Below are 27,962 nucleotides of genomic sequence, written 5' to 3' on the forward strand. Positions count from 1 at the left end.
CCTGTTCTAGCACAGAACTTGAGGCAATTTTAAGGATAATTTTAACACTGAAAATATTTTATGATATAGGAATATAAAAATAGGTGATTTTAATCATGAACTAGTGGAAGGACACAGCCAGGTAATTTTAAATTTGTTTCTTGAAACTATTTACAAATCATTGAGATTAGGACTTGGGGAACTTCTGGGAATGGAGGACATTTTTGCCAACCATGTATGTTTGAATAAAATTCAAAGCCTAAAGCTGTATGCCAGTTCTTCCTCAGTCCCTTCCCCTCCTACCTCTAATTGCAATGGAAGCTCTCATCTCCAAATTCCTGTAGCACTTGTAGGCCCTATTCCTTTCAAGAAATAATACCTTTTAGGGCTGCAGTGTTTCACAATTCCAGGGGCAATTGGCAACAAAGAGACCCTGACTGTCATAATAGTTCACATTTATTAAGCACTATGCTAAGTATTTTAAATATATTGTCATTTGTCCCTAGTGATCCCGCAAGTAGGTATCAGAGCCAGCAACTCACTGGGCGAGAAGACTGAAGGTCAGAGAGATGAAGTAATTTGCCTGGGAAAATATAGCAAGAAAGTCAACGAAGTAGAATCTGCATTAAGGTCTGTCAGACCCAAAACCAGTGCACTTTTTTCAGTGTGTTACTTTCTTTCTGTATGTTTTGTTAGTTCTCATACTTTAGCTCAGTGATCCAGGAGGTCTTAGATAAGACTGCATCTTTAGGGGAGTCTTTGGACCAAACTCTGAGAAATTCCTGGTTTGAAATCTGTGAGGCAGGAACTACCTGAGCTGTTCCATACAAAGCAACTCTGCTTTGTACTGAACATTCATAGTAAGCACTCAGTAAGAACATGCTAACTTCAAGCATGGTCGGAACTTGCTCCTACGATAAATATAGCCCACAAAGTTCCAAAACATGAACCGGGGTTGATCTTAACTTGAATATAAAGTTTGTGCAAGTCAGAAAAGTCAGTACTAATTGGTAGGGTTAAGTTCAAAGATTCATTTCTTACGTATCTGTGTATTTTGGAAATTTAGGTGTGTCCTAAGATACCAGTGTGTGTTGAAAGAAAACCTGTGTAGAAAACAGAAAATCATAGGTGAGAAAAGAACCAGAAAGGGATGGAGTTGAGATGAATGTTTAGTATAAAATAGAGTTCTTTGGGAGTGGGTGAGAAGGAGGTAGAGATGGGGTATGGGAGGTTGGTTCAGTTGGTTAGTGAAGCGGGTTCTTTGGAAAGGGATCAAATAAGTAAATGACCTGTTCAGTTGGAAGAGATCCTGGAGAAGGCTAGTGGGAAAGAGGGTCAAAGATAGAGGGATGAGGAGTAAAAGGAGTCAGTGACAACATGTGTATTGGTTGGAGAGGAGTCCCATGCACCTCACATCTTTGGCAGTGGCCGTGGGACTTACAGCTTATCCTGTTTCCTTCTTCATCGTGGGGGCATTCTGCTATTGTCATTTCTTTACCTGAGGTACATATCTGCCCATGTCTGGAGATGTGTCTTGGCTGGTTTTGAGTTGGACTGACAGTTAGCAATAAATAGAGTAGTGAGTAAAATGATCAGTGAAATCCTTCTCAAAATAGAGATGCCTTAGTCTATTGAAATTCCCAAGGTGATCTGTTAAAATGATAGAGAAGTTCTTTATGGAAGGATTTTTACCGTACTCAGGGAATATACTTCACGTTTATGTTCGAGTTTCTACAAAGTGATAGTTGTTCCTAACTGACTGTTTTTTATATTTTTGTTTTCCTTTCCATCAATACCCAAGTGATTTTTTTTTTTAAAGTATTAGTAACATCAGTGAAAGATTAGGGTAAATGTAGTATATTCACAAGCAAACAATAACACAGTATATTTCCTTAGAGTACCCATTGCCTTCTAAAAGAACGAAGCAAAGAAAGGGAAAAAAGCTTTAGTAATTAGATCCCTGTTGTAGCCCTAGTGGAGTGAGAAAGATTAATAGCTGTGCGGCAGAACTCTGTTCCAGGGTGAGAGGCACGGAGTGTCACTGTTTTCTCCTGGGATGGAAGTTGGCCTGAAGTAAATCACAATTTCCAGACTAATAGTAAACAGTCAATGTTTTCGAGCACCTTTCCCTTACCGATGACTTTACATTCATTTTCTCTAAGCCTCACAATGACCTGGTAAGGGAAATAATTCATTTTTAAGCAACTGAGGCTCAGAGAGGTTAATTGACTTCCTGACCCTGTCTATTGAGACGTTCACATGGGCACTTTGCTGCACGAAGGGATTATCAGATCTTTAAGAGGTAGATTGCAGCATTAAAGAAATCACAGACATTAACAAATATATACACATATATAAATAAATATATGTGTGTATATATATATGTACATATATATATATATGTATATATGTATATTCAATATTGAAGTTTGAAAGAGAGAACCAAGTCCATCTAAATTGCAGTGATGGAGAAAGACCTTTTGTATTTCGCCAGCATCATCACTCAGGTCTCCGCACTAGCAGGGTAGTAGACCTGGGCCAGATTCTTTTAAGCCTGTTTGACCAGGCAGTTTTCTGCAGAGAGGTTTATAGTGTATGAGTTTCAAAGCCCTCCCGCTGCACAGGTATCAGAGGTTGTCTCTTCCAAGTTCCTTCACTTCGACTGTTACTTCCTTTTCACAATTCTATTTTTGGACTTCTGTCTCGTGTGTATTTACAGGTAGACAAAGCCTTTTTTTTTTTAACAACCCCTTTGCCATGGCTGAAAAGGAGCCTTGTATGTCCTGTGGGATTGGGGCATTGTGAATCTCGTTTTAAACACAAACTGATGATAATGGTGGCTGTTACTCTCTGTCCCCAATTGTCCAAGGAAGGAAGTTGCAGGTAGGGGCCTTCAAAGATGATAAAAAAAAAAAAAAAAAAAAAAAATCAGTGAAGGAAGTCTTTTTGAAAAACTGGTCTTTATTATAGAGAAACTGTTTGGGATATTTCTTGGACACTAGAGCGCCTGGGGTTAAGCCCAGTTTTTTAAAAAATCAAGGCTTACTAAGAAAAGGTCTGTTTTTATTAGTGCAGGTACGGTAGTTGGCATAATTTCTTCTTATGAAATAAAATATCCAGCAGACCATTCCTGATTATGTTATGTATTTTTAGATGTTACCATTGAGTTATATTTATAGTATAGACTACTGAATCCTATCTTAAATATGCAAAATAGATGCATAACTAACCTCCCAAGCTGCATTCCTGCTCTATATTATACCCTACAACATAGCCTGTGCTTAAACAGTTCTCCTATAAGTCTTAGAATGGAGCTTATGTGATTTTAAAATGTAAGCCCAGAGAGTGCACGCGAGATGTGTGGCCCTCTGGGAGACATGTTCTGCTCTTAGCTGTACTCTAAAGGGGACGCCATCAAATATCTGGCAAACAGATGGGGATCGAAACAAATAGTCTTTTGTAGGTAACTGCCTAGAGACCGGGATGAGCCGGGATGTACCAGTTTTGCTAGTGTGTTCAGTGATTCTGAGCACCAGGTGCCAGCTCTTGTATTAGGGGCGGTTCAATCACTGTATGGTTGGTGTGGCTCTATCTGTGCCCCTCAGGTTCCCCGTCCCCGGGGTCCTATCACTTAAAATAACTTCAATATTGTCAGAAACATTACTTGTAGGTTTCTGCTTCTGCTACTGAAGTTGAAGGGAACAAGTATCCTTAAATCTCTGTTTCCCATCCTCCTGTATCTTGATGAATAGCGGTTTGATTATTTTGATGTGTTTGTGAGGTTGTAGAGCTTGTCTAATTAACAAATGGATTTCCTTTGGAGGAGAAAAAAAGTGAAGCTAATAAGAAGGTGAGAAGCTGAACCCTTCCAATGATCTAAGAAATCACTTCAATTTCAAAGCCTAGGAAATGGCAGTACCTTGGACATCATAATTCAAGGGCAAATTTGTTTGAGGTGCTGGTGTCTTCCCCTGATCCACCCTGTCTTGGTCTGCTTTTTCTAGATGGTGGCTCAAACTCTAGAGTATTTTTCTTTATTTCTTTGGTCTAAATCAAACTCTCTACTAACAAATTGGACAAATGGTTCTCCCCTTAAGTCAGGCAACTACAGATTCATGGGTTTAGCCCTTCCCCTTTGTTGACTCACTCATCAAGAATTTATTGTGTACCTATGTGTACCAGGCACTGTGCAATGTGTGAGGGTTACTGAGATGAATAGTACAATCCCTGAACTGAGGGCCATAGTCTCACGGTGGATAAAAGTACTTCATTTACATAAGAGGTGTTATTATTATCTAATATAAGGGAAGTTAGCATAGGTAGGGTACCAGACAAAGCTGGAACAAAGATGAGGAGGCTGACCTTTTACTTCTAGTGGTCGGTTAAGAATTCTCATTTGAACATGGCCTTAAAGAATTTGAGTGAGGAGGTAGAGAAGAGGTGATAATATCCTTTGCAGAAAAAGGAACAAAAATGTGGAAATGCAAATATCAGTGATACTATAGAGCAATAATCAGGACTCAACAGTCAGCTGACGTACTTTAGTACAACCACACGTAGTGTTCATTCTGATTAATTGGCGCCTGTACCTACCTCAGCGGTAGTTAATAATATTGGAATAATGAGATTTCCTGAAACCATAGGAGTTATGTGTGAGGGAAAGGAGGGAGGAAAGAAAATGGGGTGGAAAGGAATGAATGATGAAGGACCTTGAATGCCCATTAAGGAGTTCACAGGGCAGCAGATTTCTTTCATTCATTCATTCATTCATTCATTCAGCCATTCCCTAGAGGCAGATAGAAGGCTAGGTAAAAAATCTAATCAAGAATGAATGATTACTTGAGCCAAGGCAGCATGCATTGAAATGGAAAGTAGGGCCCAGGTATGAAAGATATTTTTAAGACATCAGTGCATTGGCTTTGGTAACTATGTATGGGAAACGGAAGAAACAGAGAAATGAAATAAAATTTGAGGTTTCCATAATGGGTAATGGAGTGTCTTGGATGTAGTCAATAGGAGTTTGTTGAATTGAATGTTAAGAGCAATTTTCTAGTATTTTTCTTGAAAGATGAAATTATGGCAGAATCTCAGACTCTGAGGCATAAGAGAGAGACTCTGGGTCTGATGAAGCGCCTGCTACTCAGTGAACTGGCACAGTAGGCTTATTCCACCAATACACTATCTGTACAGAGGATGTTATGAATTGAGTCATCTCATGAAGTCTATTCTATAGAGGAATTGGGGCTAATGACTCCATCTAAGAAGAGAGGGACCTGCAGATGAATGGGAATTGCTTTGTAGATTGAACTGTACATTACAACTTGCCCTAAGTCTAGGAAAAATATATTAGAGGCACATAGTTTTTGTTAGCAGAATAGACTACAAAAGCACTCTGCTTTCTTAGTGGCATACTGTCCAAAATAATACCAATTGCCCAAAAGGAAAAAAAAAAATGTAATGAGAACCTCGGGCTATAGTTAAGAAACAGCAGGAAGATTGTGGTAGGAACATGAAGTCTAAGTAAGACTTGAAAGCTTATACTGTGAGAATTCTTGTACACATTTATTCCAACTTTTTGATTTGTTGTATGATTTTTTTTATGACTGAGTTCGGTCTCTTCACTGGCTAGATAGTTTCTTTAGTAAAGAAGACCTGTAATTCAGTGAGTCATTACTGAAATTGTGATGACTAGGTACCATATTTCCCTGAAAATAAGACCTACCCCGATAATCAGCTCTAATGCGTTTTTTGGAGCAAAAATTAATATAAGACCCGGTCTTATTTTACTATAATATAAGACTGGGTCTAATATAATATCTAATCTAGTCTAATATAAAATATAATAAATATAATATAATATAATATAATACCGGGTCTTATACTAATTTTTGCTCCAAAAGATGCATTAGAGCTGATTGTCCAGCTAGGTCTTATTTTCGGGGAAACACGATAGAGAATCCCGATAATCAAGCAGCTCTTCTAGAATGGCCTGTAGTTCCTAGTGATGCAACACGAGAGAGCACCGGGCTAAGAGTCAGGAGACCAGCCCTCCGTTTCCCACTGACATGTCTGTGAACAAATTCCTGAAGTTCCCTAAGCTTCAAATTCCTCATCTGTAAAATGGGAACAATAATGGCTTACTCAGTCTATTCCAAAGTGGTTGTGAAGATCAGAGGAAACGATCCTTGAGCAAACCCTCTGTGACTTGTAAAGCTCTGCTGATTTGCCATTTATGACTATGGAACAGGCCTTGTAGGTGGAATGGTTAAAGGACTCATGGATTCACCGCCACAATCATGTTAGTGAGAGCAGTGTGGGCTAGGACCATGTAATGGGATAGTGCCATCTCTTTCCCTGGCTGCACAGGCCAGCTAAGACATGCAAGATGTCACCTCCTCTGCTCTATCCCAGGATATATTACAGCAGTAACTTACTTGCAGGCAGCTGATTGATTTGTAATCAGAAGTGATCAGTTTGAAGCAGACTCTTAGTCCCTTATCATGGATCCAGGAAACTCAAGGAGTATAGTTAAGGGCCAAAATAGCAGTTCTTGAATCTCATTAGGGAAAAGATTCAAAGCAGCAGCTTTACCTTTGCGGTGCTTCTGTTGGTCTCCTTAAATGTGCACATATTAATTATTACAGCATGGGCAAATTAATGTGCAAATTAATTGAAATTATTAATCTAAGGCAGATATAGTTCTTTATCTGCTTTGATCATCTGCACTCACAATCAGTATTATATTTCCTCCTTTTTTCATTTACCCACTTGAAGGTCAGTTGCTTATTATTTCTGGTTGAAGCTTATTGTGAGGATGACTAATGTATGAGGGGAAGATGTCCCCATTCTCAGAAAATAATCTGTTTCTTTGAAACCCATTTGAATGAAGAAGTGTGAAAAGGTTTAAGAATAAATTGTCCATTTTCATTGATAGATGTTCCCCAACTGACCACTTTGTTTTCTGAGCAGCTAAAACATGGTCTTCATTTGTGTAAAATTCTGTATCAATTTTGTCCCTAAAAGATGATTAGCAGATTAGCACTGCTTATCTGTTGATTTTCTTGGCCATGAGGAAAGGGAAGCTTATATAGCCTATGATGCATGCACGAGTGTGCGCGTGCACACACACACACACACACACACACACTGTGCATGTGTGTATATGTAGAAGATGATACCCTTGAAACATTTAGAAGAGCTCTTTAAATTACCATATATCAGTTATGCAGCTATAGTTGTGATAACTTTGGTTTCATGTGGCTCATTAGAAATGGAGATGCAATAATTGGAAACTAGAACATATCAACATAGAAATGCATATTAATTTTCTTTATAACTGTTCATTTAACAAGGCTTTCATAATGTTAGAAGAATATGTCATGATTAGGAAGTTAAAGGTTGAATCGCAAAGAGAATAGTTTAAATTTTAAGAAGGTATTTAACGATGATATTTTAGAAGCCAAATTCATATTTTCAGCTGAGGTTCACTTTGCAACTCAAGTCCAGGACTATGAAGGCAAAACCCAACAATTTTGTAACTAGCCATGAATCAGCATGTCATGGATCATTGTTACGTATGTTTGTGGAAATGAATGGCAGAAATGTGTAAAAATAAAAACATCTTTTTAATTTTAGATTTGGGGACAAGTAGCCAAACTTTGCTTTAGTCTTACCACTCTGAACCGTTGGCCATTATTGGTTAAATTGAGTTGTATTTGTAAATATACAAGTATCAATTGTACAAAGTGACATTATAGATGAAAAGTTTTTTGTTTAAGCAGAGTGTCTACACCTCTGATGGAAGGCATCTTTCAGTGATGCTTTACTTCCATTCTCTTAAGGTTTCCAGTCCCTTGGTTTTTGTTATTCTTAATTTAAAATCATACTGTGCCATTGAGAATCAAGAATGGTGCAAGAGCATTTATGAAATGTTTCAGACTGCAAAAAAGTAAAAATGCCAAAAATCTCAAAGTCCACACTCATTAATTTTAGATACCCTATAAATTCAAATATCACTCAATTTTAATTTTGCTTTTGCTTTATTACCTTTTAATTATGAAGCAGAAGACATCTGAATTTTCTCACCTAGAAAGGAGGGCAGGGAGAGTTACAAGTATCTATTAGCATGGTTGATGTGAAAATGATATGAAATAGTGTATGTCTAAAAGTACTTTGCAAGGGCGGCAGGATGGCTCAGTTGGTTGAGTGCGAGCTCTCAACAACAAGGTTGCCGGTTCAATTCCTGCAACTAAGAGTGAAAACGGCGACTGGACTTGGAGCTGTTGGGTCCTGGAGAAACACACTGTATCCCAATATTCCCCAATAAAAATCAAATTAAAAAAAAGTACTAAAAAAAATAAAAGTACTTTGTAACTATTAAGAACTATGCAAATGATTTTTTACTTTAAAATATGACACTGACATCTTTTTATTTTAGAAGCCAATGTCCGAATATCTGTTTATGATACAGAAATCAAAAGAATTCTGTTCTTCATTTTTTATTTTTTAAAGAAATGCTGCTTCCTAATCAACATGGAAATTAAGATTCTTTAAATAATGCTGATAAAATACACAGTATAATTTTTTAAGGAGATTTATAAAAATATATGTATGTTTTTGTCATTAAGTCTAATATATGTCCAGCACTAAAGATGTGATGTGAAATAGCCTGCGACAACTGATGGTTCTACTTAACTGTTTTAATAACTAGCATAATTCTCTTAGAGACCAGCTGAAGTGTTGTAGGTACTCTTGGTGAGGTTATATAGTTCTTCAATGGAACTACTTATTTATATCTTGCTTTATACATTTGGGGAAAAAATAGTAATAACACTTTCAAAATACTGATGAGAAAATGAATCATGGTAAATATGTTGGATTCTCAAGATAAAGAGGTGTATAATTCTCAGAGTTACAGTATTCGGTGTATAAAAATAGTGCAATTGAGCTATACTATTTTAGTAAGAAACCCATTAACTGCGACTTTAAAAGCTTCCTCTTCTTTTGTTGAACTTTGACAAATTCCAGTAAACTGTGAGGAAAATGTCCTTCCAATTGCTTTTCCTTTGCCGAAATGCCTAGAAGTGAGAGTACCTTTTAGTCAGAAGCAGAAAGTCCCTTAAATTCCTTTCAAGAAGTCCATCCTGTAAGGGCCACTCCAGGAAACACTATGACTGTTGTTACTTTTAGCTGGAACAAGATTGCAAAAGACTTCATGAAGAGGTGGAAATTGTAATGGGAGTTTTCTGTCATTCTTACAGTTTATGGCTTATTTGTTCCTTTTTCAGTCCATTAAAATTATTTCGCCAAGAGATCTTATCTCTAGAAGTAAATATTTGACAATGAATGATAATACTATGTGATAAGATACTTATATCTAAAATCCAAAAAAAAAAAAAATTTTTCTGTAATAGTGATTACAGCAAACAAATTATAGTGACTCTTAAATAGGAAACTATTAATAATTATAATCTCGTGAACTGCTTTCCCACTCACAGATTCCATCCACACCTATTATTTTATTTTGGTGTTCACAATATTCCCGTGCTTTAAGCAAGACTGGTAAATGTGCTCTTTTATAGATAAAATTGTAATAAATATATAAACAAAATTTACTATATGTATATGTATAACATCTGTTTATCTATAATAGATGATCTATATAGACATAGATAATTATAATGAAGATTTAAGACACTTGGGAGGTTGACGTGACTTCCTCAAAGACCCATGGTCGAACTGTGGCTGAGCCGAGACTCTGTTTCTTTTCCTTTGTGGCTTGACATAACCTATATCATACACATCCATTTTTCTTGCATTCTAGGTTTCTCCTCTACCAGCGTCTCGTGGACCAACGTGGCCAGCTGAAGGAAGGCTGTCAATCCACATCCCAGCCTGTCAGCCCTTCTCCTGATTTCCATGATGAGCTCACCTGTGCAGCCCGGTCAGTCTGATTGCTTTTTAAACCATTTACAAAGTTTATATGAAACATGTTGCTTTGCGTTGCCTCACACCAAAAATTTAAGTCATGGAAGGACTTTTTTTGTTTGATGATGATTGGGTGATTTCATGAATTTTGAATTTTGTGTTCTATAGCTAGTCCTCTCTTACATAACCCAGTTTGCTTTCCAGGCAACTAATTTCTTTTGCATTATCTTAGCACTGGGTTTTAATTCTTCTGTTTCTAGCGTAACATTTGGGTTAAGTCTTATGAAGTTGTGAATATTTATTAAACATGATCTGGACACCTAATTCACACCCATAGTCTTTCTGACCTAATACGTGCCTGTGTGCTTCTAAATTGTTCTGTGCGCTTTGGAAGTGAGCTTGTGGATTCACTCGTCCTTCATCTCTTGACACACAGGAAGGATATTTCTCCTCCCCACCCTTCTTTGCTGTCACTCCTGTTTCCTATGTACATATTTAATTATAATCTCAGCACCTGCTTCCTCTGAATCTAGTGTAATGTGTGGCTCAGGCAGTGCTGTGATCTGCACCGCCAACACCCATTCCTGCAGGAATAGGGTGTCGCTTTTGGAACAAACACAATCTGAGTCTTCAGAATGATGGAGTAAGGTCTGCTATCACATGTTTAGCTTAAACAAATGTAAAGAGAATTTTCTATTTGGATTATGATAGGAGCATATATTTCTATATATATTTTAAAGCCTTCAGCATATTGATATCCTTGAGTTATCCAACTTCCAAGGTGAAAGCTAATGTAATATTATATTCACAGCTTATAAAGGGAAATCTTTTGCCACGATTTTCACTCTGTGGAGTGCCACACAGGGATTAGCTGCTCTGAAATTTCACTGCCTCATCAGCCTTTCCCTATATCCCCGACAGGCCACCAGCTTGTATGTTGAACTTGGAACTGAAATTATTGGAGAGCATAACTATGATTGTTGATTCTAAATGACGTGGGAAAGCTATTCCAGAGTCTTTAGACACAATCATGGTTTATACTTGGTATCATCATCTGGGTAAGCAGATGAAGAGTGACCTAGGCCACTTATCTTTGAATCCTTATAGCCCCATGGTTCTCAAACTTTAGCATGCATTAGAATCATTGGGAGAGCTTGTTGAAAACAAACCCTGTCCCATAATTTCTGACTCAGAAGGTCTGAAGTGGGGCCCAACAATGGCAGCATTTCCAGGTTGATGCTACTGCTGCCTGGGGACTACACTTTGGGAACCACTGGTCTAGCCTGCTCTACCTGACCTTCCCTGCCCCTGCCTACTCCCCACCCCACCTTCACAGACAGCCCTGTGTGTGAGCTGCATGGCTCACCACCGTTATACTATAGCACTCTTATTCTTTCTATTGAGATGAACTTAAAATCCTGTTTGCATTTTATAAATGTTATGCGTATTGCATTTTAAATATATATTATATGTATTCATTTATATGTAAATTTAATGTTTCAAAATTGCATAATTTAAGAGACATTTGATTTAGAACCACCATAGTCAAAAACACTTTTTTTTTCTTGTGGTAGAATGACTTGGAATCATTAAAAAAAAAAACATACCAAAAGCAATAGGAAGAAATTGGCTAAGTACAGAAGTGGCAGGAAAGTTCCTCCATTTCTAGAAGTTATTGTCTAGAATATATATGGGGGTTTGTATTTAATTCTCAAGACTAGAAGTAGACTTTTTATTCAGTGTTTCTATGGTTTTTATTTACCATCTTTCTAACACGCATAGAATTAAACCCATTTGTTTTTAATGAGAAACACATAATCCCATTAAAACTAGTATAATTGTTTAGATTCCCAGTTTAGCCCATCAAGGCCTATGTAAAAGTAACTCACTTGCAGTGAATGAATACAGAAATATTTTGACAACCTTAATTGAAAAAGAGAATCAATGTAATGTAATAAGAAATATTTTTAAATTCTACCTGCTTAAAGAAAAATGAATCAAATGACAGAAAGATAAACAAGTGAGAAATTTTATGGTGATTTTTAGTGCAAGCTGTGGGTACCTTAGAGAACTTCTCAGGTAGATCTGTATTACATCTAATTTCATTCTAAAAGTAATGTTTTGGGGGAGGCCTGTGTAAGGTAATATCATTCTTACTTTTCGCATCTTATGTGTGGAACAGAGGGTGGGCGTGAGTTTTTTGTTATTGTTGAGGTAACTGCTTAAGATGTAAAGTATGTCGGACAAGAAAACTATAGAAATGGTGTATATACACGTGTGTAAGGAACAGATGGTAAGAAGTGACACTTACTGAACTTTGTAAGGTAAAAGAGAGAATGAAAACAGATGAATCCATGTACCTAACTCCTCCTGAGGGAGAAGAGACATGATTAAAGAGGATTTGAGGTTAAATAGGAATCTTACTGTCCACCCAGCATAGGTTGTTAGTCATGTAGAAAGTGAATGTGAATCCATGCTTCATGGTGCATATGGAGAAGGCGGGAATACTATGTATAGCTCAGCTTCTTATACTCAAGATGATAACAACTTTTCTTAAAACTCAGAGGTTCTGTATGTAAATATATTGTAATACATAAGATGGTCAAACACACTGGACTCCCTTTCAAAAAATAAAGTAAAATAATACCAACTACTTTGATGAATTCTACATATACCTACCTGACAGTGGCTCACAACTAGTAATATTTGACCTCTGAAATCAGCATAACCTGCCCCCTGAGAATATTGACTTTATAATATGAAAATAGCCTCTGAGGCTGCTATTTGAATGAGGAAGTTCTTGCCAGCAATGATAATGGTTCAGTTAGGAGGAGGGAAAAAGTGGGTAATAAATGATACAACTATGAGGAAGGCTCACTTGACTTTAGAGTCCTTCATTTCCTTATGTGCTTTCTTTCTTATAAATATTTCTGCTCTGTTGAGAAGCATTTCATGAATGAATGAAATCTGAATTGAGGAAAGTCACAGCAAATGGGCCAGGTGGGTGGGAATCTTTTCTGTTTATTGCAAGTACAAACTATGATCAGAGACCTGAAATGCACTTTGCATATATAAAGGCAAATGTTCACCCACAAACATTAACACTTTATTTTGTTATTAGTTTGTATCTTATGGCACCACATGTATTCAACTGTTGAGAAAGAACCTAATTGTTTGACTTAGAAAAAGTGTTTTTACATCTCTTTTTTTAAAAAAACTATCTAACACGAGAATTAAATTGGTCTTGTGCAATTGCCATCCATTTATTTTGCTTTTGTTCCACAAAAGACTCTAAGGAATTGTGCACCAGAAAAACAGACTCACTCCATTTATTGCAGAAATTCTTTAATAGTCAGTTTCTCGGACAGAGTAATTATGTTTGTCTTGAAAATTGGTCCTGAGATAGTGTGAATTTTTATTTTCCCCAGGCATTGACACCATTCTCATAAAAGTTTTCCAACCATATTCAAATATAGTTGATATCAAGTACTAAATACCACTGTCTTGATCATGCATTCAATCAAACAATAAGTGCTGATTTTTGAGTATAGAATCACTGGTTTTTATTTTAGTCTCGCTGCCTTGATAATGTTCTAAGTTAGGGTACTGGGTATTGCTTTTTTGGCACTGAGGAGCCTGAATGGAGGGATGACAATCTGGATAAGATTGACAGCTAGCTGCTACTGTTGAGATCACCATTCATTCAAAACTTAGTAAGCCTCTATTTTGTGCCAGGCAGTGTTATTCTGTAGGAACATAAAGAGTACTAAAACAGGGTTTCTACCCTTGCAACACCCTTTCCTGGGAGAGACAGAAGTGTAAATAGTTTTGGTCCAGTCAGTGTGCTAAGTATTTTAAAAAATATATGAGCAGAAGTTAATTTCTTCTCTATGGCAGTATGGATGCCATTTCTCTAGTAATTTAATTTTTATCAGGATTACCAGATCTCACAAGGAAAGATTTTAGGGCTCATCTCTAATCTGAAGTTTTCCAAATATGTCCAATAATAAAAACCACTTGAGGCTCTTGTTAAAAATACAGGTTCTCAGACCCTTCCCCTAATGAGATTTATGCCATAGATCTGGAGGGGACTACTAGATAACGTACAGCATAGCGCTCTTCACTGTGACCTGGCAGAATGCAGAGTTGCTCTTTAATCTCTCTAACAAATACTAGTGTTTCTTATTTGGGGACTTTAGGTAAACAAAAAGTGCATCATTAAATCCTATCTCAATATAAGTATTTTCTCCTGTGAGCTAAGATATAATTCAGTTATTTTGCTTTCTGATAAATAAAAAGCCACTGCTGTTGAAACCTAGAGGAAGTAATAATTTGTGGAGAAATTCTAGTGGCTTATATGTATTGTCTGCTACCTAAGCCATCCCATTCTTCTGTGGAGGTGAACCAAAGAGATTCTTATAGATAGAGTAATTCCCCTTCCACCTCAAAACCAGTTTCTATTTTAACTCAGATTAGATTTATAGCATGATACCACGATTATAGAAAACGTGATTTGAGCCTGTACATTTTTAAGAGTAAACAAATTAGGCTGCATCAACCCTAGAATGATTCCAGTATGACTTTTAATTTTGAGTAATCTAATTTATATAATGTAATTTTGATGGAAATGTACCCAAAGGAATTTTCCAAGCATACAACACAAGGTACATAAAGCTCCCTGGAATTATGCAGTGACATAGCTTTGTATGCTTCTAGGTGATTCTGAATGGTGGAGTTGCTGTAGCTGTTATTGCAAAGTACTATAACATTAGTTTTCAAAGTCCATTGCATAAAAGTAGCTAATTTCTCTTTTCTTCTCATTATGGGGAACACATAACAACTACTCCACCCATATGGAGTGAGAGGACCAGGCTACTTATATAAGCTAAACGTTTGTGGCACAATCTTGTATTCTATTCGTTTTCTTTTCTCGTTGGCAAATCTTAGGCAAAAATTACTTAGGCAAAAAAAAGGGTTTCCCCTTCATGCCTCTGTTTTGCTAAAACAGCTGAATTCTTTTATAGAAATGTAGAGTAGGTTTAGCTAATGATCAAAAAGTTCTTTGAAATATAAAATTGTTATGGAAATGCTAAGTAGTATAAACAATTTGAGGGCAAGCATTAATAAAAGCGTTTCTGCAAGCATTTTTAAAGAGGACTAATAAAAGCTTCACAGTTCAATTAATACAGCACAACATTGGGTTTTCTAGACACATATGGGGCCCAGAAGGCCTGCCCCTGTTTTCAAAATTTACGAACTCTTTAATGATTCACCACGTTTACTCTAGTGCATTACCCACTGTGGTGCCATTTAGTCATTAAGGCGGAAACTAAAACCAGGACAAATCTACAAACAAATATAATCTCCAAGTGGGGAGGTTTTCTTCAGTTTGTTCACAATATGTCACCATAGAAAATGAATAGCAAATGAAACAGAGCCATAGGACAAATCAAGTAGCTTATGGCTTCCCCAGATGAGTCTGATCAGTTGGCTTTTTAATGAAATACAGGTCAAATCTCATTATGATAAGCTCTGTGTAACTAAAATATGTTCAGATTCCTGGTTAATTATCTATTTCAAGTGGCGTTCAAGAAAAACATTCTAAGATAATCAAATAAATTAATCCCTTGAAGTTTTTTGTAACAGAATTTGATCACAACATATACGGTATTAGTGGGAAACCCTGAATAGTAAATGTATTAAATATTGTTTTGGATTTTTTTTTTACTATTATAACTTCACAGTTAAATGATTCATTCTTTTTCTATTGCTAAGTCTAAACTTCTCAATCTGATTGTCAAGTTTGAAACATAAACCAGAGAGAGTGTTTTATTCATTCTCCAATTCCTGAGTGACAGTGCTTTGAAAATGAGGCCCAAACCTTTCCCCAAAATGTCCAGTTTAAATTTATTCTGCACATTTATTTTTTCTCAATTTTGCTTTTCACAGTGAATTTTGGTGGGTAATTATATATTTCTTATTGTGTTCATTACTGTAACACTACCCAAACCCCCATAATGTAGTTCAAACAGAAAAGGTTATTTCTCATTCACATAAAGACTAAAAAGATTTTCCTGAGTGCTGGGCTGTTTTTAACTAGTGGTAGGTATTTCAGGGCCCCAGACAGCTTCTAACGTGTGGCTTGTACTTCTTCAATTCTTCAGTAGTGGATTCTAAGATCAATGTGCATCTCTCACAAGCTGATAGAAGGGAAATGGAAGAAGTGGATTGTGTGTTTGGGAAGTTTCCAAAGGCATATTGCTTCTGTTCACAGTTTATTGGATAGAATTTAGACACATAGTCACACCTAATTACCAAGGAGGCTGGGAAATGTAGTCCAGCAGTAGTCCAAGAAGAGATGGAAACAGGTTTGGTGATAGCTGGCCAGTCCCTACAATGTTTGTCTTAAACATTTACCTCTGGGCGTGCAAACATGGTATGGCTTATGAAAGGTAGAGTATTTTATAATGTACTCTTGAGTAAACCAATTTTTAAAGAGTTAAGTAAGGTTCCTTTAAAGAGATAGAAACACGTTAAAATCAGGGCAAATCAGCTTATCTACATATTCTAAGATCTGCTTAAAAACCTTTCTTTATAAATCATGCTAAGTACTGAAGCAGGGTAGCTGTTAGGAAATTCAAACTCTTGTTAGTGAGAACACTCCAGAAAATGAGAATAATATGCATCATGTACAATATTAAGTGTCCTTAATTAGTGTATAAGAGTCATGTCAGTGACAGCTGAAGACTGAAAACAAAATGATCATATCAGTTTATCTGAAATTATAGTTGCATATAAGCTGAGGAAGAAGTCACTTAATATTCACGATTCTTATGGTTGCTCTTTATTGAATATTGGTGTCATATTTTTAAACACCCGCATAGTTATAATTATTACAATGAAAAATGTATGCCAACTATACAACAGTTGATAAATACTTGTTTTATGTGCACCTTTTCATGAACACAATTCTAAAACAATGCTAGGCTTTATTTTCTGAAGGTCCATGAGCAAAATTTTGGTAATTCTGCAAAACACACATGGACACCATTTTGTTTGTAGCATTCTGTCAGATCTTTATAGAATTTTATCTCTGTATACTTTAAAATTTGCTCGTAAGAGTACCAAAACTTTCTATATATACATATATATACATATATGTGTATACACATATACATATATATACATACATATATGTATATATGTAAATATGTGTATATATGTGTGTGTGTATATATATGTATATATATACATACATATATATATATATATATATATATATATATATATATATGTTGTGTGGTGTTTGCCTGTTTTTGTGTTTGTGTTGCAATACTATATTAACTCTGAGGAAATATAGAGGTATGTAGGGCTATACCCTCCACTGAATAACACATATACTTTACTCTCTATAGTTTTCTCTTCATTTCTTCATTTTTATGCCATCTTTTGAGATTGTCAATGTATAGCAGTCTTCTCCATTTATAATTTATTGCCACCTATTTGTTGTAGGGTTAGAAAGCAAAGAACTATGTTAAATAAATTTATTGATAAGTTCTATAATTTCTGAGGAAATGCACAGACGTCTCTTTTATGAGTAAAATGCATGTTTGGTTTTCTTATATATCGTAATTATATTTGAACTGTTTTCTGACACCTCTTATTTTCTTGGTTCTGTCTTTACTATACAGATTTAACAGAATTCTGAGTTTTTGTAATAGGTGAGGCATTACCATGGTTTTGATTTTGCCAGGCATGTCCTCGCAAATTATGATTGATAAGTTTTATCCATGCATTTCCATGTGTTGATTTGTGTTGTTTCAGAGTTACTTTAATATCCAAAATGAAAGACTCACAGGTAAATTATTGGTGAGTTTGTCTTTAAAATCTGTGTCAACATACAGAAAATGAAATAACTGAGATGGTCTGTGAAATTGTTTGAAGTCTTTTTTTCATGAGAACTTTCTGGTATTTGATTATATAAGCCTCTTTCCTCTTGTGATAGATGGCTGCTCCTTAGGTAGCCCTGCATAATTAACCTTTTCTCCCCAGACTCTTCACTTCCAAGATGCCTTTCTCTTCATATTGATATTAAAGTTTCACTGGCAACTAGCCAGGTGGGGAATTTCCTTTGCAGTTCTATTTGCCCTAAGAATTCCACCCTCTTTGTAATTATGTGAGTCCTGAGAGAGGGCAGATAATCACAGTGGCATATATGTAGGCATGCGTCTTTAACTTTCACTCTTAGAGGCAATTGTTCTTCAGAAAGCAATGCTTAAATGACATATGAGCAAATTGTTAATAAGAAAAACTAGTTACAGGGTTTGGACGCTGGGAATGTATGCATGGTTAATAAAAACTGGTGACATCTTCCGGGTTTACGTTTACTGGAAAGACTATTTGATTATCTCACCTGTGTTTTTCAGTTCTTGAGATTTCAAATGTTTTCTGGAGAGCTAAGACTGCTATACAGATGGGCAAAGCCAGAGCTTTATTCCGAACCCCTCTTTTAAAAATCTCTATCTGATAGGAAAAAAATATATCAAATCACTGTACTCATTTGTTTGGTTTGTCACTGGGATCCCAAATGTCTGCCTTATGTGTTCAAGGACATGGGCGTTTGGGGAATGTTACTGTCAGTCAAGGTATACTGTCTATTGAAATAAATTATTAACCCTTTGATTGTGAGAAGGTTCTTCTTGAAATCCAGCCTCCTCTCATCATGTATTGTATTAAAAAATATTATAATTAGAGATTATCAACTACTTTAAGAAAATAAAAGCACATAGCTATGAAAATTCTTTGGGGTGTTTATCTTTATGTTATTTTTTAATGTATCTATATCTTTGTGCCTCTTATATGGTGCTTCATTTTTGAATGAAGAGGAATGGAACGTATCTTATTTTGGCTTTATGTTTTAGATGAAATAAATTGGAAAAAAAAAACAGATTTTAAAGGTAATAACATATCAGTGAAAGGACCTAGAAATTAGCAGGAAAAGTCAGGAAACCAATTATAGAAAGAGGAAAAACAATGCATAGCATAACTTGTGTTAGGCAATGTGTGCTATTGAATCTCTGAATTTCAATAAAATATGTCAAAGTAGAGTTCATTTTCCCTTCTGTTGGGAGAACAGATAATCCGCCTAGCCATCTGCCTTCCTACCTTTCTTAGTTTTTTTTCTTTCTTTCACTTCTATCCTGCCTAACTCCAAAAAGGATTTGGGATCTATATAATAAGTTTTAAAAAGGAGGAAATGGAGAGGAAAGGAAATAAAGGAAGAGAAAATTGAATGAAGGAAACACCTTTTGCACATACTCTTAAGTTCTATAAAGTTGCTAGGAGAGGAATAGATTTGTCTCTGAGCTTCCTAATAGCAAGTCTGTTTTCTATGATGTGATTAATCTTCCTTCAGGCAAAACCTGATCAAGTCACTGCCATGTTTAAGAAATGTCAGTGGCTTTTCATCGCCTCTACCTGGGGTACACAGGGATCCCATACCCTTTTCAGGTCTGTCTTCCTTTTGCTCCTCAATGAACCCTGAACCCTGTTTGGTCACTACATTTATTAATAGCTGCATGCTTTCCCCGGGTCCTGCTTTCGTGCCTGCAGACGTGAATGCATCTTTCTCACAGTTGAGAGTGTCCTCTTCCTACCGTCAATCCCCTCCTCCCTCCCTCAATTCCCACATCCTACCGACCTTTCCCACAGTTCTTGAGACATTTCTTTACTTATCATCAAGACCTGACTTCAATTCCATTCTTCTATGAAGTTTTCCTGGGTGACCCTGGGCTTCTTTGACATCTCTTACCTCTGTTGACTATGAAACTTATCTCTTAGTGCTGGGGTTTGTCTTAGTAATAGACTAAGCTTTGTGAGAGTAAGGAACAGCTTCCTAAGATTTTTTTTTTTTTGTATAAAGTAAAACAATTGGCTACTTTACTTAAGGTTGCTTGCTTACTTACCTAATTCACTGCCTAGCACATAAAAGGAGCCAAATAAATGAGGGGGAAAACGGACACTGAGGAGGCTGATGACAGTGGTGCTATCATTGGAGGGTGGGGAGAAAGGAGGAAATGTCGGAGCAAAACCAAGCTGTTTCATCTCTGGTAAATCATGTTCCTCCCCGTTTGTTTTTTCTCATTTACTCATTTGTTGACTTTCTGTTCTTTTCACTTCTTCTGAATGACAGTTTTGAGATGTTCTTTTACCTCTATTTACTGCTACCCACTGAATTTTTTTTTGTTTTTCTCTTTCTAGAGTGGCTTGCCTATTCCTTGAACAATTAGCATTGCAGTAGGGCGGTTATTGTTTGCAAGACTTGTGGCCACATGCTGAGTTCCCTAAATGTGGAGAAGTCTTTAAATGTGGAACTCCTTTAGCTAGCAGAGTGGTGCAGAAGCATTCCTACCAGCCTTTTTCCTTTTAGTAACTTGGAATTCTCCATGTTCTAACACTTATAAGCTATCTCCCTCCCCACAAAAATTACATGGTTTAGTTGAGAATAGAGGAATGGGTAAAATGACTATGAATTGTGGTTAAGTAGGAAATTGTTTTAAGTTAGTATAGAATTCATTAGTCCAACATCCTTTAAACTCTTAAAAATTAATGCGTTTTTGCAACCTGGCAGTACTATTAACATGGCGGTCTTATGAACAGTAACTTTTTTTTTTTTTTGAAGGGGAACAGGACTTTATTGAGGAACAGTGTGTACTTCCAGGACTTTTTTCCAAGTCAAGTTGTTGTCCTTTCAGTCTTAGTTGTGGAGGGTGCAGCTCAGCTCCAGGTCCAGTTGCTGTTGCTAGTTGCAGGGGGCGCAGCCCACCATCCCTTGCAGGAGTCAAACCGGTAACCTTGTGGTTGAGAGGACGTGCTCCAACCAACTGAGCCATCCAGGAGCTCAGTGGCAGCTGAGCTCAAGGTGCCCTGTTCAATCTTAGTTGCAGGGGGCGGAGCCCACCATCCCTTGCTGGACTCGAGGAATTGAACTGGCAACCTTGTGGTTGAGAACCCACTCGCCCATGTGGGAATCGAATCGGCAGCCTTCGGAGTTAGGAGCATGGAGCTCTAACCGCCTGAGCCACCGGGCAGGCCCAGCAGTAACTTTTTTATATACTGTGTTTCTGAGGACCTTCAATAAAATATGTATAAAAAGACAGGTTTAAAATTCATGACTTTTCAATCTACACATGTTTTCAATTCCTCTTATTTAAAATGATGAGCTTATAAACACTTCTATGCAATCGTTGAAGTCTTCCGAAAGATTAAATTAGGATCTTAAACTTTCTGTGTCTTTCCATTACAGATAAGCTTTTGGATTTATTATTTCAGAGTGTTGCAGTATGATGTTTGATAGACAGGTGATCTCCTACTTTGCATATCTAGTCAACTGGGGTTCCTTTCTCACTTGCTCAAGAAGTTCATTTTTCTAAAGATCATGGAAAGAACAGATGTGGAACAGGCAACAACTTCATGTCTTTCACACAAAACTCTCTGGGGAACCTCTTTGGGTAGGCTTTTGTTTGGCACACACATAACAAGTATGTCTTTACCCTAAATGATGCAATAGTCCAGACTCCTGTGGGCTAACATCCACTGACAATAACGCCATAACCCATTAGTTGATTGCAAGCTCTCTGAATCCATAGGGATTTGCCCCATTCTAAATGAGTGACTAATTCTTAAACTACAAAGTAAACCTGACATCCTTGGGGACCAGGGACATGTTAAGCTTGGATTGTTTATTTGGCTTGTTATAACTGTAGGATCATTAAGGAAATGTTTACATCCTCTTGTGATTGTATGTTTTCAACCAATATATGAGGTGAGGAGATTTGGTCTTTATGCTTTTGCTTCCCTTATATTCCTTATTATTCTCTATTCCCCACCCCTATGGAAAAAAAGTTCACACTTAGGAGGTCTAAATAAACCCATATCTTTTGCTTTGGATACTTTGTTACCTTATCTGTCGGATTTAAACATAAGCTCTGGAAACAAGTGTTACCTGTCATCTATCTAATTGTTCACTAAATCTCCTTTTGTTCCAGTTTCCTTATTTGGAAAATATGTCATGAATTTGTTGTATCAGGACATAAAAGGTATAATTGTAAAAAAAGATAATAAAGGATCTAGTATTCATTTATAATTATTACACATAACTGTATTTTTTTTCTTAACTGTAACCTGTAATTACCTTTTTGTGAATATCACTGTAAACTCTGAGGTCGGTAGGTCTTTCCATACTGTTGAGAAAGATGATCATTTCCAGGTTCTATCACGATTTCCAGTTTTGTCTCTGTCTCAGATTGTTCAGTTTTGAGCCAAGGGAATCATTCCTTTCCTCTTATTATATGCCAGCTCTCCACTTTATCCCACCCCCAATAGTGAGTGACTTTCTTGCCTTGCTTTGTATATATAAACTCTTTTGTGTGTTTTTGCACTGTTTGCTGTGCCAGCTTTTCTTGTGAGCCCCACCACCTTGCTTTCTGGACAGTTGCTATGATATATTGATGACACATTGTTAATGAAAATATTGGCCCTGAATATCTTTCTGGACCTTATACTAACAACATTGTTTTGTCATTTTTGTAAATGATTTTGTTTTTGGTCAACTTAGATAACATTGGCGCGTGTGAGGGATTTATCATTTTTACAATTTCCATCGCATGGCCCTAGAAGAGGTTATATTTGGTACCCAGGTTTAGATCAAAGAGTTGTAGAACTCTTGGGCTCTATAATCTGTAGCAGGCAGCAGTTATATAGAAAGAGTGAGAGTACCTGGAAGAGTCAGGGGATCTCTGTTAGAAATCCAGTTTTGCCCTGACTAACTTGGGGTTTTGGAAAAGTTACTTCACCTCTCTGGATACCAGTTTCCTATCTTGTATTAGTTTCTGTGGCTGGTGAAACAAATTACCACAAACTTGACGGCTTAAAACAACAGAAATGTATTCTCTCACTGTTCTGGAAGCCAGAAGTCCAAAATCAGTTTCATTGGGCCCAAATCAAGGAGTCAGCAGGGCGGTACTCCCGCCAGAGGTGTCAGGGGAGAATCTGTTCCTGGCCTCTTCCAGCTTCCGGTGCTGCCGGCACACCTTAGTTAGAGGTTGCATCACTCTGTTATCTGCCTCTGTGTCCACATGACCGTCTACTTTTCTGTCTGGGTCATATCTCCCTCTGCCTCCCTTTTATAACAGACATGCGATGGCATTTAGGGCCCACTTGGATAGCCCGGGATAACCTCTCCATCTCAAGTTCTTTAAGCACATTAGCAAAGTCCTTTTTATCCCATATAAGGTCATGTTCACGGGTTCCAGGCATAGGGATGTGGATATCTTTGGGGATGGAGGTCATTATTCAGTCTACCAAACACCTGAAATAATTTCTGACGTCCTGCTGGCTTGTAATTTCTATTCGCGCATTTGCTCATTCATCACCCAGTAACCACACTTTTATTTCATGCCTATATGCAAGCCCCTGTACTAGGTCTGAGGAATAACACATTTAATAAAGATAGGGCCAGTGCTTTCGATAAGGTCATCGTGTTGTCCACGTAACATACAGAAGAAATGCAGAGATAAAGGTAAGCGAGATGACTGGTCCAGACTATAACGTTAACTCTTGGTATGTCTCCTTTTGCCTGATTCCAGAGCATAAGCCACCATCGTTCCTCAGTGCTCATAAATTACTTTGGTAACTGTAGCTCTAGAGCTTACATGTAGCCTGTGGACCAGAAAGTGTTTTGCAGGTCGGGTGGGGGACGGGCTGGGGGTGGAATGTTTCAGCTAAAATTCGCGAGAATTTGTTGAGTACAAAATAAAGCATAAATCTTGCCCCTCAAGGAATTTATAACCTTACACAGTTCTTATCACCCTGGGCTGCCCATCCACATCAATAGCAGAGCGTTAGGAGATGCCCATGCCTGCCCACGGACCCCACATGGTACATGGCTCTGGGTGGATCCCAGACAGCTTTTCTTAAGCTCATCTTTTTACGTGCTGCCGGCATTGAGCACAGAGAATCTCTGATGCAGGAGAAGTTGCCCGTAACTAGGAAAACAAACACACAGATAAAAACGCAAGACAAAATGCCATAACTTTCATTAAGATATGTAGACACGACATAATTTGGATCCTCAGAGGAGGATGAGATCATACCTGGCTCCAGGGAAATTTGGAGAAGGAGGTATTTGAAATGTCCTTGATGGATGGGTTTATGGTTTCAAAGGGCATTAGGGGAGGGTGGTGGGAAGAGAGTCCACGGAGGTGTGGAGGTGGGAAAAGGAGGTGGGACATGGCTGGAGGCAGAGGCCAGGGGCCAAAATCCAGGCACCAATTCTCCTTTTGCTCAGACTTTCCAGCCTGAAAGCCAGAAGAGTCTGAGAAATCTAAATTTAAACCTGGTCTTCTAGGGCATTTTGAAAGTATATTTTTTCGAGGGAGGAGAGTAGAACATATTTAACAGCTGATAGGTTGATGCACACTTTTTAAAAATTTAGAAACATGACAAACTGTGCCTCTGTTTGTAGTCTTGCTGTAAGTACTGTAAATACTAGGCACAGCTTTCATTGAAATACAAATGAAGAAGACGATTTTATTTAAAATGTTTCAAAAGAAGAATAGCCAGGATATGGTGACTGGAAGACAGGAAAATACAGCAGGAAGTAACAAAGGTAATTGTGAAGGTTCAGAATGATGCTAGAATTAGTGGAAGTGAGGGATATTGACAGAAGAGATAACATTTGCTGAGTTCTCTCTACAAACCAGGGCCTTTACTACTGCATTTTCTTTATCTCATGGAATTCTTTTCAAAACTCTTGAGGTAAATATTAATCTTATCCCTGTTTTACAGATATGGAAATTGAAACTTTGAGAGGTTAAATATCTTGCTCTATCAAGTTCTCCCAGTAAATTGAGTGGAACATCTAGGACTCAGATTTTGGTACCCTAATTCCAGAGTTTGTATTGTTAACCCTCATTCTGCTAATTATGAGGAGGCTAGCTTAGGAGTAAAGTTGATGAAGAAAAGTTGGACCCAAAGGTAGAAGTTTAAGAATCATCTGAAGAGAGGTGACAGTTGAAAACATGGGTAGCTTCAAATTAGCAAGCGTCACCTTATCAATGAAAAGATGGAAGAAAGAGAAAAGAGTAGAGGGACAAGTACCAAGCCTCATTGAAACTTTCACGGAGAGTATCTTGTCTCTCTCTTTAAGGCTACCAGTCACTCAACACATGATTCATTAAAAAGAAAAACAAAAAAGTTCTTGAATATTTCAAAAAGCAAATGAAACAGTCTTGCCATCCAGATTTTTTCTACCTACGAGTATGCTTAAGATTCAACTTAATAACTTCAATGGCTCGAAAGAGACAAATCTAAACGCTTTCTTGATTTCTGTTACCTGTGTTGGTGAACCTGATTCAGTTTCAAATCCTTGGGACTTTTGTTGGATTCCATTTTTCCACCTTATTCCATGTTTTCCCCAATAGAAAGGGCTCCTCTGTAGAGAGGTTATGCTAGAATAAGAGGATTGGCAGAGGTAGTTCAATATTTTTGTCATTTTAAATCTTCGTAAACTAGGACACTGAAAGGACAAATAGCACATAAATGGTGAGGTATCTTATCTGTTAAGTGTCTTTCTCCTCCCACTCCTCTCAGAGTACTTGAAACTTCATTTCATCCCACTGTTCTCACAGAATATGCATAAAAAGGTACTATTAAATAACCCAGGAAAATAAAATGATTGCCTTTGAAATATATTCTTTTTTGTTATTTGTCTGTATAACCTGATCAAACTTCCTATACTTGTTCTTGTTCTTCTAAACCCTTATTGTTCCACAACCTGATTTCAGCATATTAATTCGAAGGGTTTCAGGTATTGAATAAAGAGGATTCCAGAATAAGCTATATGGTTGTTTCAAATATTTTAATGTTACAATGCTATGTTTCTTGAGCTGGTTTTCATGGAATCACGTTTTTCTCATTGATTTATAATTTCAAGTTTACAAAATTCACATCATATCTAAACTCTTAAAAAAATACCTGAGAGCTATAATCTGTATCCTGCATGTCCTATTTTTCTCTAGTACTGTAATTGAGTGCTGTGTAAATGAGGTCTTCTTACATAACTCATCCCACCTAACTTTATTAGGAAAATTAATGGAATGAGATGCTTACAAAAGAGTTTGATTAGAATCAAGGGAAATCAAGCTAACTTACATTAAAGGTCAAGATTGACTTTCAGAATAAGCAATTTTATGGTTTGAATTAAAACAACTTTATTTACAGACGGCAGGCAATCAGCAAGACAAAATGTCTATCAATCTGTTGTTTGAAAGATACCAGAGAAGTCAGTGATTCTCCATTTGGGCAACGCATGAAGATCGTCTGTAAAGCTTAAAACAAACAAACAAACAAACAAACAAAACCTGAACTGGGACTGCTCCCAACCTCAAAGATTCTGACTTAATTGGACTTTTGTGAGGCCCAGAATTGGGTATTCATTAACCTCCAAAGTGATTATAATATGCAAGCAGTGTTGAGAACCACTATTAAAAGAAACATCAGGCTACAAAAGAACAGGAGAAAGTAAATATAAAATTCTCACCATTTAAGAGATGACATATACTTTCTAAAAAAGGAAATATTGTCTAATTAGTTATGAAAACTAAACTCTTAGTTCTTCTATTTTGAAAGGAGCCAAATTAATCCAATTTTAATATTAATTGTTACAGGAATAAGTGAGAGTACATATTTATGTTTTTTAAAAAGAGTACATATTTATGTTTTTCTGTGTGCTTCTAAACGCACTTATTTTCTTATGTGTAAGATTATTGAATCTCAACTATGGGTCTAGTCCCCCACACCCATTATTCCAATTTATGTACTGAAAATGTACGTTAATTTACAAATGAATAACTTGAAATCAATGGAGTGAATGTGACACTTGCAGTCAATGAAAAATTCAGTGATTATCTCGGGAGATTTTTCTCCATGAGGAAAGCACGGGTACTGTTACAAAGTGAAGTTTGGTATTTTGTGCAAAGTATTATATCTTGATCATTTTGGGCTTGGGTTGCTTTCTCTGCAAGACTGGGATATCACACATTGCTGAATAGCAATGACCACGTATTGAGTGTTCAATATATTTTAAGTTCTAAGTGTGACAAGTGCTTTTGATGCAGTATGTCATTTAATCATAGTGAAAACCCTATGGAATAAGTGCTGGTTTCTAAAACCCCATTGTAAAGATGCAAAACCAGTCTCAAAGACATAACATGCCCAAAGTTGTGCATCTAGTGAGGGACAGAGCCAGGATGTGAATTCAAACAATTCAAGGCCATAGGCAGTGGTACCAGATAACAATAACCCAATATGAAGACAAGTTTTTCTGTAAGCTACCTTCTTCCCAGGAAAGCTTTCCAAAAAGACAGTCCCGATATTTCCCAAGAGAACAGCAGATTTTTCTGTGGAAGCTAAGAGGGACCAGGTGAACCTCTGCCACTGCCATTGGGCTTGCGGGAGGATGGGTGCTTTCTGGTGTTGGTTGGGTTTTGAGGAAGGAGCAGTACTCTCAAAACTTCCCGAAGTCCACGAGACTCTGCCCCACCCTTCACTTCCACATTGTAGGAGAGAAAACTTAGGGTGGCAGGAAATATAGACGAGAGCTCATCTGGACTACCGTGAGTGGGCATGAGGAGTGGGGTGTGGGAAGCTTGGGAAACTTGTGGTCAAAATACCTCCTTTACATTCCTGGCTCTGACACTCATATCCTAAAAGTCACTCAACTTTTCTGAATCTTAGTTTTTCTCTTCTTTGAGTTAGAAATGATGGTAGTAGTAACAGAATCTCTTAGCTCCAGGGGTTGAAGATCAAATGAGATAATATACTGTCAAAACTCTAAATAAAGCATAAGGTGTGTTTAAAACTGTTAATCTTAAGAAGGCAGATTTTTGTGTTCTAGCTAGAAGCTCTTATTTCTTTACCATGCGGAATTAAAAAAAAAAAAAAAGCAATAAAACTCATGAAAACTTTTACTCTACAGTACTACTTGTAGTTAGAAT

The 27,962-nt window shown here is 37.0% G+C and overlaps 1 protein-coding gene across 15 annotated transcripts in view; it reads left to right on the top strand.

Moving 5' to 3' along the window:
• The window catches only part of HDAC9 (histone deacetylase 9), an 858,791-nt gene that overhangs the window by 61,019 nt on the left and 769,810 nt on the right, over nucleotides 1-27,962 (top strand). For 13 of the 15 annotated variants that reach the window (XR_012498895.1, XM_074340815.1, XM_074340819.1 and 10 more), the window contains exon 2: nucleotides 9,803-9,922. Coding sequence is in view for 12 of the 15 variants with exons in the window: in XM_074340819.1 (XP_074196920.1) it covers nucleotides 9,898-9,922 (25 nt within the window). In the remaining 3 variants the exon portion in view is untranslated. Of the gene's footprint in view, nucleotides 1-497; nucleotides 610-9,802; nucleotides 9,923-27,962 lie in introns of those variants that run through there. The other 2 variants (XM_074340818.1, XM_074340810.1) reach the window with 2 other exon arrangements.

The sequence above is a fragment of the Rhinolophus sinicus genome, linkage group LG09 (assembly GCF_036562045.2).
Source record: "Rhinolophus sinicus isolate RSC01 linkage group LG09, ASM3656204v1, whole genome shotgun sequence".
NCBI classification, from domain to species: Eukaryota; Metazoa; Chordata; class Mammalia; order Chiroptera; family Rhinolophidae; genus Rhinolophus; species Rhinolophus sinicus.